General features: G+C 49.8%; 1 protein-coding gene and 1 long non-coding RNA gene across 2 annotated transcripts; one reads left to right on the top strand and one right to left on the bottom strand.

The window, feature by feature from the left end:
• Positions 1-2,694: 2,694 nt before the first annotated feature.
• Positions 2,695-8,509, bottom strand: SOX4 (SRY-box transcription factor 4). Its single transcript, XM_055127929.1, has one exon. The coding sequence runs from the start codon at positions 7,304-7,306 to the stop codon at positions 5,792-5,794; it is 1,515 nt and encodes a 504-aa protein (XP_054983904.1). The 5' UTR covers positions 7,307-8,509; the 3' UTR covers positions 2,695-5,791.
• A 2,256-nt stretch (positions 8,510-10,765) lies between these two features.
• LOC129402232 (uncharacterized) lies at positions 10,766-11,414 on the top strand. Its single transcript, XR_008628598.1, has 2 exons — positions 10,766-10,844; positions 11,136-11,414. It is a non-coding gene; the product is annotated as an uncharacterized LOC129402232 (long non-coding RNA).
• The last annotated feature ends 309 nt before the right edge of the window (positions 11,415-11,723 follow it).

The following is an 11,723-nucleotide window of genomic DNA, read 5'->3' as shown; positions in this document are numbered from 1 at the left end:
AGGTTAATTTGCAGGTGGAAGGATGCCTTAAGCCTTCTGCGCCCCCCCCCCCCCCCCGCCCCCAGACATTCCGTTTAATGGGACACCAGTTTGGTTAACTGGAGTTCTGGAGACCGGGAGAGATGGGCTTGAATTCTGTGTTTAATTCTGGGCAAAGGCAGACACCAGCTACATTGTTATCGATGTCTGAAACACCATCAGTTTCCTATTCTCACCGCCCTCCCCTCCCGACTGACTTTCAAATGATAGATACCCATCTGTGGAGTTCATTTTCCAGGATGAACTTAAGGGGGTGGGGAAAAAACTTGTAAATATGTGTGAGAGATACTGAGGCTTCAAAGGAGGGGAAAAAAGATGGGGTGGGGGTGGGGGCTTGGGGGAAGGGGAAGGGGGGCGGGGCAGTAGAAAGAAAAGAGCGAGTCCTAAGAAATTTAAAAGGATGCAGACAGAATTGAGCCGTATTGTCAGCCTATGTTTTATATTTTAGTTGTCTTACAGATAAGGTTCTTTCCAAGTAACTTCTGGGGGTCCTGAAATGTATGACATAACACTCTGACCCCTCGTATAGACCAAATCATGTTTTCAAATTTGGGGGTGTTCACCAGCAGGAAATGCATGGTTAGTGTTGATAACCACTTCCTAACCCCTCACTTTCTCTAGAATTCCCTGATGTCACCAATCCTCCTACTCCCAATCTTCCCAGAACCATAGAAACACAAATCCAAGAAACCCTTTTAGGTGCTTGGTTTAAACTACTCGCTTACTGGCACTTTCTTTGGCACAAAACAGCGTAAAAAACAAAACCAAGTATTCCTGATTCCCATTTCAGTTGGGGCAAAGGGCCAGATGGTCATTAAAAGAAAAATGTCTTGAAATTCTTCAGAAGTCTGAAATTTGCTTTGCTTTATTTTTTCCCTTCCCCCACCTCTGACATTTGCTTTTCTCTTGACCCCCATTATCTGAAAGAAAAGGACATCCTAAACTGCTTGGATTTTCAGTTTATAGTGTCTGGTACTGTCTAACCCATAAGAATCCCTCAAGTATAAATATATTTTCTTACATCCACTTTTATCACTTCCTACATAGGACACATGCACTTAAGCATCTTTTTTTTTAAGCATTTTTTTTTTAAAGCAGGATAATCAAAATTCTTGAGGAAAACTGTTAAGGCATAGATAGGGCCTGATATGGAAAATCAAAATTTACAGCAGGAAAATCCTTCACACACACACACACACACACACACACACACACACACACACAAAAACCTTTAAAAATGTATTATTTGGGCAATAAATAAGTCAAGGTTTTGATAATATGGATCTGAAAAATAGAAATCAATCATACTACCAACACTATAATGAAGATTAAATTTCAGCACTTTTATACAAGTCTTTGTACAAAAGGTCTTTGAAGAAACTTAAGAGCTTCTCTTGTTTCCAGGTCTTAAAAAGGTACCACAATTAAAACTAAATATACTAGAATGCATAAAAGGAATATTTGCAAACGAGTAGCCCCATTGCTTCTTCAAAGACAAAATGACACCCAAATCCCATAGTTCTATTATTTTGGAGGGGGAAATTATTGCTTTGCATTGAATGAAAAAATTGCTTGTTTGGGACTAGCAGACGCAAGTCTCTCTTCCAGCTGCACATTCCAGAATGGGGACTCCCGTACCTCCGAGCAATCACTATGATCAAAGGTTTATTCATTTCCCAGCCCTTCCGTTTACCAACCCCTCCTCTCCAGTCCTGCAAAAATTAACATACAGCCTGCATTTTTTAAAAGAAAGAAACACTTGGAAGTGAAGATAGGTTTTGCCAGTCAAGGGCAAAGGTTAACTCTTTAAAAAAAAAAAAGAAAAAAAAAACAAAACAAAAAGCTGCCCCCACCCCCAGGAAAATACTGCTTCTTAGCAAATTGCTGGTTTTCAAGCAAACACAAATGAGCCTCAGAAAATGTATCCTACTCTTCTCACTTAGCGACACTGTGGCCCGTGGTTATGGTGTATAATTTATCACTGGCTTTCAGAAGCCCGGGCCTTCTATAAAGCAGGCCTTCCCTCTCTGCCCTGGGGCAGCCAACTCCTTCGGGTCACCCGCACGGTGGCCTTTCTTTTTGGCGTGACCACACAAACTGGGCATCATTTCCTTCGGGGAGGCGGAAAGCCCTGCGACTGTTACACCTCTCAGCTGATCAGGGGGTCTGAGGGGGGGGAGGGCGGGGGTCGGGGGACGGACGCAGCATCTCCGGACAGGCTTCTTCGTCCTGGGGGCGGTAGAAGATGATTTTAGACAGGGCTCGATGGGAAACCTGGGCAAGACAAAGCAAGAGCTGCTTTGGTTCTATTTTAAAAGAGAAGGGAAAAAAAAAATCATCTTGCCAGTTTCATCTGCAAAGAATTCTGTCCGGCCGCCCCTCCCCCTCGCTCCCAACGCGCAAGACAAAGGGCGTTTATTTAACTGGTAAACTCAGAAAATTCCTAGAAAGCAAGTCGAGCTGACGCCATCATTTCAGGGTCAGGACCCCACAAACTTGGCCAGGAGAACCCAGAATTCTTCAGCAGGCAAGCTGGGCCTTTCCTAAGGTTGCAATCCCAGATCTTGCTGGTGCAGCGTTTACACGGTGCAAGGCCCTCTTCCCCAAGTCTCAGGCTCTGGCCGTTAATAATGACAAAAAAAGTCAAGATTTAGGGTTCAGTTCCAGCTGATTTTATTTCCTTCTCAAAAAAATGTTATTTACAGAAGGTATATATCAACAATCTGACAGGCAGTGGATTGACATGATTAGCTGGCATGATTTTCTTATTTTTTTTTCCCCCAAACTTTTTTTTTTTTTGTGGCCTTGAATTTTAAGACAAATATTCTTCTACACGGCATATTGCACAGGATGGATGGCAAAAAAAAAGGAAAAAAAAAGAAAAAAAAAGAAAAAAGTTTAAAAACAAAAACCCTTAACGGAACTGCCTTATCAAGGCAGACGTCCGAGTGCCTGTCATGTTATATTAAACATACATACACACAATCTTTTTGCTTATTATAATACAGACTTAAATGTACAAAGATGTTTTCCACTTTTTTCAATCTTTAAACACAACAGCTATAAACCTGAACACATATGCTATCATCATGCCATAAGACTAAAACAATTATATTTAGCGACAAGTAGAAAGGATTAAATAGTCAAATACAAGAATGAAAAACGCAGTACATAGTGTCGCGAACTCAAATCGGCATTTAGATAGATCCAGTGGTTTAAACGGCACGTTTTTGCGTATAAAAAAAGTGCAAAAAAGATGTGGTTTACAAGTTAAAGCTACAGGATCCCTTTTATTTTTTTGATGTAAATGCACCAGTCTTTAAAGCCTCTGGACAGAACAGTATTTTGTTTTCTTAAAAAAAAAGATGTGTTCTTAAAAGCAAAGGGTGTGTGGCTGAATCTCCCCCTCTCTGTCTCAGACTGGGGTTGAAGGGTGGACACTGGTGGCAGGTTAAGGGATACTGTCACTTTAAGAAGCCTGCAGATTGAAGTGTAAACATGGAGAAACCAGGGGCTGATTTTTTTAAACTGTGTGAGATATTAACCAGCCGCCCTATTATAAAATCAGGAAATCCAAACAGCGATTTACACCGATTAACACCCCCTTTATATATTTTTTACAAAAATACACTGAGAAAATAATCAAACGTTTCATCTCTCTTGTCTTTTTTGTTTTTTTAAAAGTGTCAAAAGTCTACATTTAAATATAAAAAATTAAAAGTTAAAACTCTAGCCCTTCAGTGAAGGAGACGTAAAATGGCGTGGGTAACAACAATATATATAAAAAAAAATAAAAGAAAAAGAAGAAAAGAAAAAGGAATAAAGGAAGTTAAAAAAAAGATTTTTAAAAAGGAAAAAAAAGGGACAAAATAAGAAAATAATGTTTGGCCAGTATAAATACTTCCACATATAAAATGGCATCTGATTACATTTACAAGGAAAAAAAAATACGAGGATGGAGCATCGGTGAGGGGAAAAAAAAAAAGTCTTCTCATTTACACCTAGAAGGAATACACACATACACACTGAGCAAAAATTTGGTCCTGAATTGTTTTTTTAAAGTCCAGCACAGATTTGAGTTGCGTTTGAATCCTTTAAAGAGTTAAGAATGAAAAAAAGCTGGTGATAATTTCGTTGTAGGAATCAAACATAGCGCCATCTATCTGCTTCTTATATTATCCTACACTATTTTAAAAACTGCTCAACAGTCTTAATACAGAAATCTTTTAAAAGATAGACAGGATAACATGCTATATTAACCCCACCAGTGAAATAATCCAACACCATCACGATTCCGATTAAGAGAAGAAAAAAAAAAAACCTTTTTTTTTCCTTTTTTTTCTTCCCCACCCCCACCGCCCCGCCCCACCCCCCACTTAGACACCAACTGGCCCTCCACTGCCCCGGGACCGCATCCTCGAGTCCCGTCCGCTGCGCTGCACGCCCGCGGGCCCCGGGGAGTCGCACGTCGCCGCCACCGCATCCCCGGGACGTGCAAATCCAATTCAGTCCGATCCCCGGCCCCGGCCGGTCCGCGGCCCTCGCCACCCCCGGCCCCGCCGCCGAGGCTTCCAACTCGGTTCTCTTCCCGAGCGCGCCGGTCACTCAACATCTCCCCATCCGGCTGCAAGGACAAGAAAAGGAGAGGGGCGGAGGGGGGGGGCGGGAAATGCAAAGAAAAAAAAAATAAAAAGAAAGGAGGGGGGTGCATTCGCCAGCGTGGAGTCTTTTGAGTCCCAGCGCGCGACGTGCGCGCGACCCCCCTCCCCCCCAAAAAACCTCTGCCGTCGGTCAACTTCGCCTCCCCGGCAGCTCGCCGTGTTCTGCAACCCGGGATGGGCAAGGGGGTGTGTGCGTGAAACGGGCGGGGGTGCAAAGGCACAACCCCCTCCCCCCCTTCCCCAGGGCCGCGGTGGATTTCTTTCTTTCTTTTTTTTTTTTCCCTTTTCCTCCTCTTGGCCAAGAAACAAAAAATATAGAAAAAAAAGAGGGGGGGGGCACAGGGGTGGAAAAAAAACAATAAAACACACCAAGAGGATGAGAGGGAGACGAGAATTCCTTCAGTTTCCAGAACCAACTACCAACTTCTTGCCCGAGGTGGAGGGAGGACAAAGTGGGGGTGCAGACAAGTCCGGAAGCTCGGTGGAAGAAGGGGAGTTGGGGGGGTCTCTTCAAGCAAAGGGGTGGGGGAGAAGGAAACTCCAAGTAGCTTCTTTGCCGTCAACAACATCAACAACAATAAAACATCGCCCCTGTCTACCCTCCGCGTCCCGCTGGCCCGCCACTCGGAGAGGTGGGGGATGGGAGCGCACTGGGCACCCCCCCAAAAAAGAAAAAAAAAAACACCACGCTCCCGCTTCTCCAAACAGCCCGGGACGCAGCCGCAGCCGGTCCTGGTCCCTTTTTTTCTTTCCTCTTCCTTTTCCATTTCCCCCCTTTTTTCCTTCTTTTTCTTGCTCCCTCTTCTCTCTCCAGTCTTCTGCTCGCTTTTTCTTTTTTCCTCTTCCTTTCTTCTTAGCCTTTTTTTTGTTTCGTTTCGTTTCGTTTCTTTGTCTGTCGGAGGAGAGGTGGCCCCCCACCTCTCCCCCACCTCCCGCGCCCCGGTGTGTGTGTGTGTGTGTGTGTGTGTGCGCGCGCGTGTGTGTGTGGGTGTGTGCGTGTGTGTGTGTGTGTGTGTGTTGTGTGTGTGAGGGGGGGGACACCGGTCGGCTCCCAGCCCCCCTGCGCGCGCTGGCGCGCGCGCGCGCTGCCATCAGTAGGTGAAGACCAGGTTGGAGATGCTGGACTCGAGCCAGTCGCCCGAGATCATCTCGCTCACCTCGGGGGTGCAGTAGTCCGGGAACTCGAAGTGCGAGCCCGAGCCCGGCTCGAAGTTAAAATCCAGGTCCCGGTCGAGCGCCGACGACGAGCTGAAGCTGCCCAGGGACATGCTCTCAAAGTTTGAGCTGGGGTGCAGGTCGAGCAGGTCGTCTTCGAACTCGTCGTCGGACGAGGACGAGGAGCCCGACGACGACGAGGCGGACGAGGAGGAGGAGGACGAGGAGGAGGAGGAGGACGAGGAGGACGAGGACGAAGAGGAGGAGGAGGACGACGACGAGGACGAGGACGAGGCGGACGAGTGGGACGAGGACGCGTGCGAGGGCGCGCTGGACGGGGCGGGCGAGGCGGCGCGCAGGCTGCTGGCGTAGCCGCGGTGGTCGGCGGGCGAGCGGCCGGCGGCGGGCGAGGACGCGGCGCTGCTGCGGCCGCTCAGGCACGGGCCGTCGGGCGAGCAGCCGGCCGCCGCGTCGTCGTACAGGCCCAGGGGGTCGCTGGGGTCCGCGCCCACGGGGGACGCCGCCGCGCCCAGCCCGCCGAACAGGTACACGCGCTTCACCTTCTTGGCGCCGCCGTCCGCCAGGTGCTTGGGCGCGGGCTGCGGCGGCGGCGGCGGCGGCGTGGCCAGCGCGGCCGGGGCGGCGGTGGCGGCGCCGCCGGGAGTCCGCGCCTTGTACAGCGAGTGGTGGTCGGCGGCCGCGGCGCCCAGCGGCAGCAGCGTGGCCTGCTCGGCGGCGAAGGCGGCCGCCGCCGCCTTGCCGCCCGCCAGGATGAGCTTGGCGTAGGGCTTGCCCAGGCCGCCGCCGCCCGCCGCTTTGGAGCCGCAGCTTTTCTTCTGCGCCGGTTTGGAGGCGCCGCCGCCGCTGCCGCCGCCGCTGCTGCTGCTGCCCCCGCCGCTGCCCCCGCCGCTGCCCCCGCCGCCTCCCCCTGCGTGGCCGCCGCCGCCGCCGCCGCCCCCGCCGCTGCCACCGACCTTGTCTCCCTTGTCGCCGGGCTTGGCGGCGCTGGCGGCGCTGGCGGCGTGCGCCGCGCCGGCGTTGCCCGACTTCACCTTCTTCCTGGGCCGGTACTTGTAGTCGGGGTAGTCGGCCATGTGCTTGAGGCGCAGCCGCTCCGCCTCCCGGATGAAGGGGATCTTGTCGCTGTCCTTGAGCAGCTTCCAGCGCTTGCCCAGCCGCTTGGAGATCTCGGCGTTGTGCATGTCGGGCGACTGCTCCATGATCTTGCGCCGCTCGATCTGCGACCACACCATGAAGGCGTTCATGGGCCGCTTGATGTGGCCGCTCGGCGTCTTGCACCAGCTCGGGTCGTCGGCCTTGCCGCCCGTGGACGCCGTGGAGCCGGGCGTCGGCGACGAGGCGATGCCCAGCTCCAGGCCGGCGCCCGAGTCCGAGCTCTCGCCGGCCAGCAGCGCCTCGGTGTTCTCGGCGTTGTTGGTTTGCTGCACCATGGCCCCGGCTCGGCGGGCGCCCCCCGCGCGCGCGCGCTCGGCCCCTCCTGGACGCGCGATCGCCGGGTCCCCCCCGGCTCCCCGGGCCAAGCGGCCGCCGAGCGGGAGGACGCGCGCGGCGGCGGCGGCCGCGCGGGGCCCCGCGGCTCCCGGCCGGGGCGGAGGCGGGCGAGCGGGGCGAAGTCTCCAGGAGCGGCGGGGCGGGCGCACTCCGTCTCTTGCAGAGGAGTTGTAGTTCCCAGGCTGGAGCGTCTCTCTGGCTGGCTCGCTCTCCTCCCCTCTCTCCTCTCTCCCTCTCTCTCTCTCTCTCCCTCTCTCTCCCTCTCGCTAGCTCTCACCGCGCTGCTGCTGCAGTTGGCTCTTCTGCCTCTCGCCGCGGAGTCTGGAGACCTTGCTCAAGTGGAGAGGAGTTTCTTCTCGAATGCTGCTTGCTGAAGCTTCCACTGCAAGTTGCTAGCCGCCGCCGCCTCTCCCAGGCAAGTCCTTTTTTTTTTTTCCGCTTTCTTTCTTTCTCTCTCTCTCTTTTTTCTTTCCTTCCCCCGAAGCAGTTGATTCCAGTTCACGAGCGCTCCCCGGAGCTCAGGAAAGCGACATTGTCTCTAGCACTTAGTCCCTTCCCTACAATGCAAAGCAAAAAAGACTCTGGCTCCAGGACTCTCTGTGGGCGGAATCGGCACTAAGGAGTTTGTGCAATTATTTTGTTGCAAGGTAGGAAGCCAAAAAGCCTTCATGCAACAGACTGGCATGAATAAATGTATGTTTCCCCCTCCCTTCTGCAAGAAGGGAGCTGGTAATGGCAGAGTTCCTCTAGTGCAGACTCTTAACGAGCGTGCAAGAACTAGAGACCTGGGAGCGAAGCAGGCCTCTTGCCCTCACACACAGTTTCTCTTGCTGCAGCTTAGAGCAGACCCCAATTCCGCCTCGCGCCTCTTTATCCTTTCACAGTCCTGGCCTCAGCCAATCAGCCGCTGTAACCAACGCTTCCTCGTGCCAAGCCCCTCCCCCGGGCTTCCCATTGGCTTGGAACCCGATGCAATAATAATCTCCGCGTGCAATGAGAAGCTCCAAATCTGACCTCATTCCAATTTACAGAGCAAACTTTTTAAAAGGGCTAGAAGTACAGCTGAGATTTCTGCTGCCTCTTTTTTCCTCTTGCTCTGTGTGTGTGTGTGTGTGTGTGTGTGTGTGTGTGTGTGAGAGAGAGAGAGAGAGAGAGAGAGAGAGAGAGAGAGAGAGAGAGAGAGAGAGAGAGAGAGAGAGAGAGAGAGAGAGGAGAGGAGAGTCTGGTGTGTGAAGAGGATGTTAATGCATGAAATTATTAAGGGAAGAGACGGAAATGTATTCTAACCATTATGTTAGATAACAAGGGGCTTGGAAGGGGGGAGGGAGAAATACTGTAAATGGAAGCTTTCTGCTTAAAAGCCAAGTGATTATTTTTATTAGTTCTTTTCAGTATTAGAATAAAGACTCAGGCTTTAGTGCAAAAATCTGTTCTCTGGCTCCTTCATAAAATCAAGGATGTAAAAAGGGGAGGGAAAGCCACGACAATAAATCAGTAGATATTGAAAACCATTAAGAAAGTGGTACCTAGACACCTGTCATCACAATTATTTTAACAACTCTAGGTACAGCACAGATGTCCATGTATTGCTTGAGTCCTCAGTGCCATTTTTGTGCTGTTTGTGGAAGGCAGAGAAGTGGAATCTTTTTTTTTCTTTTCAAAAATTGCTTGCCCTCTTAACCAAACAGGGGTTAACTCTGGTTATTTAATGACTTAAGCTCCCCCATAAATCCTGAATAACCCCAAACACAGGAGCTTTCCATTGGAACACGCCAATGTTCCACAATTAACGGAAGAATTTCCATGCTTTTCCGGGAGGGTCATGGTGGGGTGTAAAAGTGGGGAATACCTTTTAATTTCTAAATCATGTGTTTTCAACATTTTCAAAATCAAAGACTTCTTCGCTCCACATTTTCCTTTCTTCCAGACTGCCTTCCTCTTCGCCTTGGTAGACGAGTTCTATATAATTCCTACTTGGGACTTATCGAAGCATATAGAATGAAAAGGTCAAGGCCAGGAGCAGTGACAAAAGGAGGTGGTGATTGGTAGCCAGAGCCAGAGAGGAGGCGCTAGATTTATCTTGCACTTGGCAGCTGCCCTTTCTTGCTGGTTTTGTAGCCCTGGGGAGATGACTCGGCCTCAGTTTTCCTTATCTGAAATCTGAGGACACCAGGCAGCAACTTTCTATAGGCTGGTTGTGAGGGTACGGCGAGTTTTATGGCTAGGAAACCCTCAGTGGATGCTCTACCCTGCTCTTGGTCCCTCAAATGTGTCAGTGGAATACTGTGTGAGAGTCGGAATTTCAGAATGGGCTACTGATGTGAAAAGTGGTCCCAGACAATGGATGTCATCCACAGGAAGAGAAGAGCAGAATCTCTATTGTCTGTTTGTCTGTGCTTTTATTTTGGCTTTGGGGCTGCAGCCGTGTGTGTGTGTGTGTGTGTGTGTGTGTGTGTGTGTGTGTGTGTGTGTGTGTGTGTGTGGTGGTGGGTGGCTCCCTGTGGTTCTTGGGGGACCACAGGCTCAACCCTGAGCCTACTGAATATGAAATCTGAGCTCCACCCCTTGAATCCAGTCCCCATAGTCTGCAGGCAGTCTTCACAATTATTCACAATTATTATTAAATAAAACAGTCTGATTTTGGTTTGGGGGCCAGACCTGTTGGTGCCCAAGAATCAAACCTGGTGGGAGCTTGGAGGAATGGGGAGCCTGTTGGGTGCCAGGGATCAAAGTCAAGTTCTCATGGATATTTTTTTCTTTTTGGCAGGGGAGGGGCGGGGGGGGGGAGGGTATCACACCCTGCTGTGCTCAGAGCTTACTCCTGGCTGTGCAATCAGGGCTCACTCCTAAAGGGCCAAAGGGACCATATGGGACGCCAGGGATCAAACCCGGGTCAGCCTCACCCGGTGTGCTTTTGTTTTGGCCCAAGGCCTCATGGTTTTAGAAGAAACTTGGTGAAGAGCACTGACTGTGTCTTCATAGTAAATAACGGGTGCCTGATCTCGATCAAGAAAGTATTAACACACAAGGCTTAACCGGTAACAACATGTTTGTAATCTCTTCTGCAAGGGGTGACTGGCCCCCTGGTGAGATACAGCAATTTTCACACACCTTCTTTAGAGGAAATATTTTTGGGATCGATTTTGGCACATTGTAACAAGCAATACAAAATAAATTATGGAGGGCCTGCTATAGGGACCAGCTTGAGGGGTGGTTGGGAAAGTTGGAAGCAATGGTGGAGGGAAGGTGCACTGGTGTTGGGATTGGTGTTGGGATATTGAGTGTAATAAATCATGAACAACTTTACAAGAATAAATTAATTAAAAAAACAAAGAATGGGCGTGTAGGTACTCAGAATACATGTCAATGTGACCATTAAAAATTCTTTTTCTATCCCACAGGGTGGAAATCAGAACTGGTGTCTCGCGAGACTTCCCCTGACCCCATTAAACGCTTTCTCCAGAGCAGTACCAGTGGGTAGGTAGGGCTGAGCCAGCATAATAAAGCAGCTTTTTGACTCAGATCGAACAAGTGCTAGGCACAGGCTCCTAGTTTACCTTGTTCAGCTTTCATGGGTTTTTTTGTTGCTGTTGCTGTTTTGTTTTTTTGCTTTTTGGGTCACACCTGGTGATGCTCAGGGGTTACTCCTGACTCTGCACTCAGGACTTACTCCTGGTGGTGCTCAGGGGACCATATGGGATGCCGGGGATCGAACTCTGGTTGGCCGTGTGCAAGGCTATCGCTCTACCCACTGTGCTATTGCTCCAGGCCCTTGTCCAATTTTTTAAAGCATGAAGACTGGCGAGAGTCCTGGGCTGTCAGATTCAGAATTTTACTGCAGAGAACACCTTTTGGAGACATCTGATTGGATCGCTAAAGGATAAAGCACAATGTTTTTGTGTGTCCGTGCAAATCATTTCTGACCATTTCGTTACCCCCAGGTTATATACTTTTGTTTTACTTTAAGAAGAGCAAGCATATTGTTTAAAAAGCACACCCACTGGTTCTTTTTGGCAGGCGAGCATATATTAAATCTGAGTGTGTTACCATACCCTTCAATGTTCTTTTAGTATGTGCCCCCAAGCACACCTCACTGGTCAATCCCACATAAATGCATCATATTCTCAATACTTTTCTGCTAGGACAAAAAAAAAGGCTATGTTTTGGGATCTGTTCCAATGAATGATTTATTTTGGTATTTAGACGATATGTGTGGGTCTCAGGGCTTACTTCTGGCTCTGCCCAGGGCCCACTCCTGGCAGTGTTCAGGGGACCGTATGTGGTGCTGGGGATTGCTTTTTTTTTTGGATCACACCCGGTGATGCACAGGGGATATTCCTGGCTCTGCACTCAGGA

Source organism: Sorex araneus, chromosome 2, assembly GCF_027595985.1.
Source record: "Sorex araneus isolate mSorAra2 chromosome 2, mSorAra2.pri, whole genome shotgun sequence".
NCBI classification, from domain to species: domain Eukaryota; kingdom Metazoa; phylum Chordata; class Mammalia; order Eulipotyphla; family Soricidae; genus Sorex; species Sorex araneus.
Note: the sequence above shows the minus strand (reverse complement) of the source record. Positions and strands in the feature narration are given on the sequence as shown.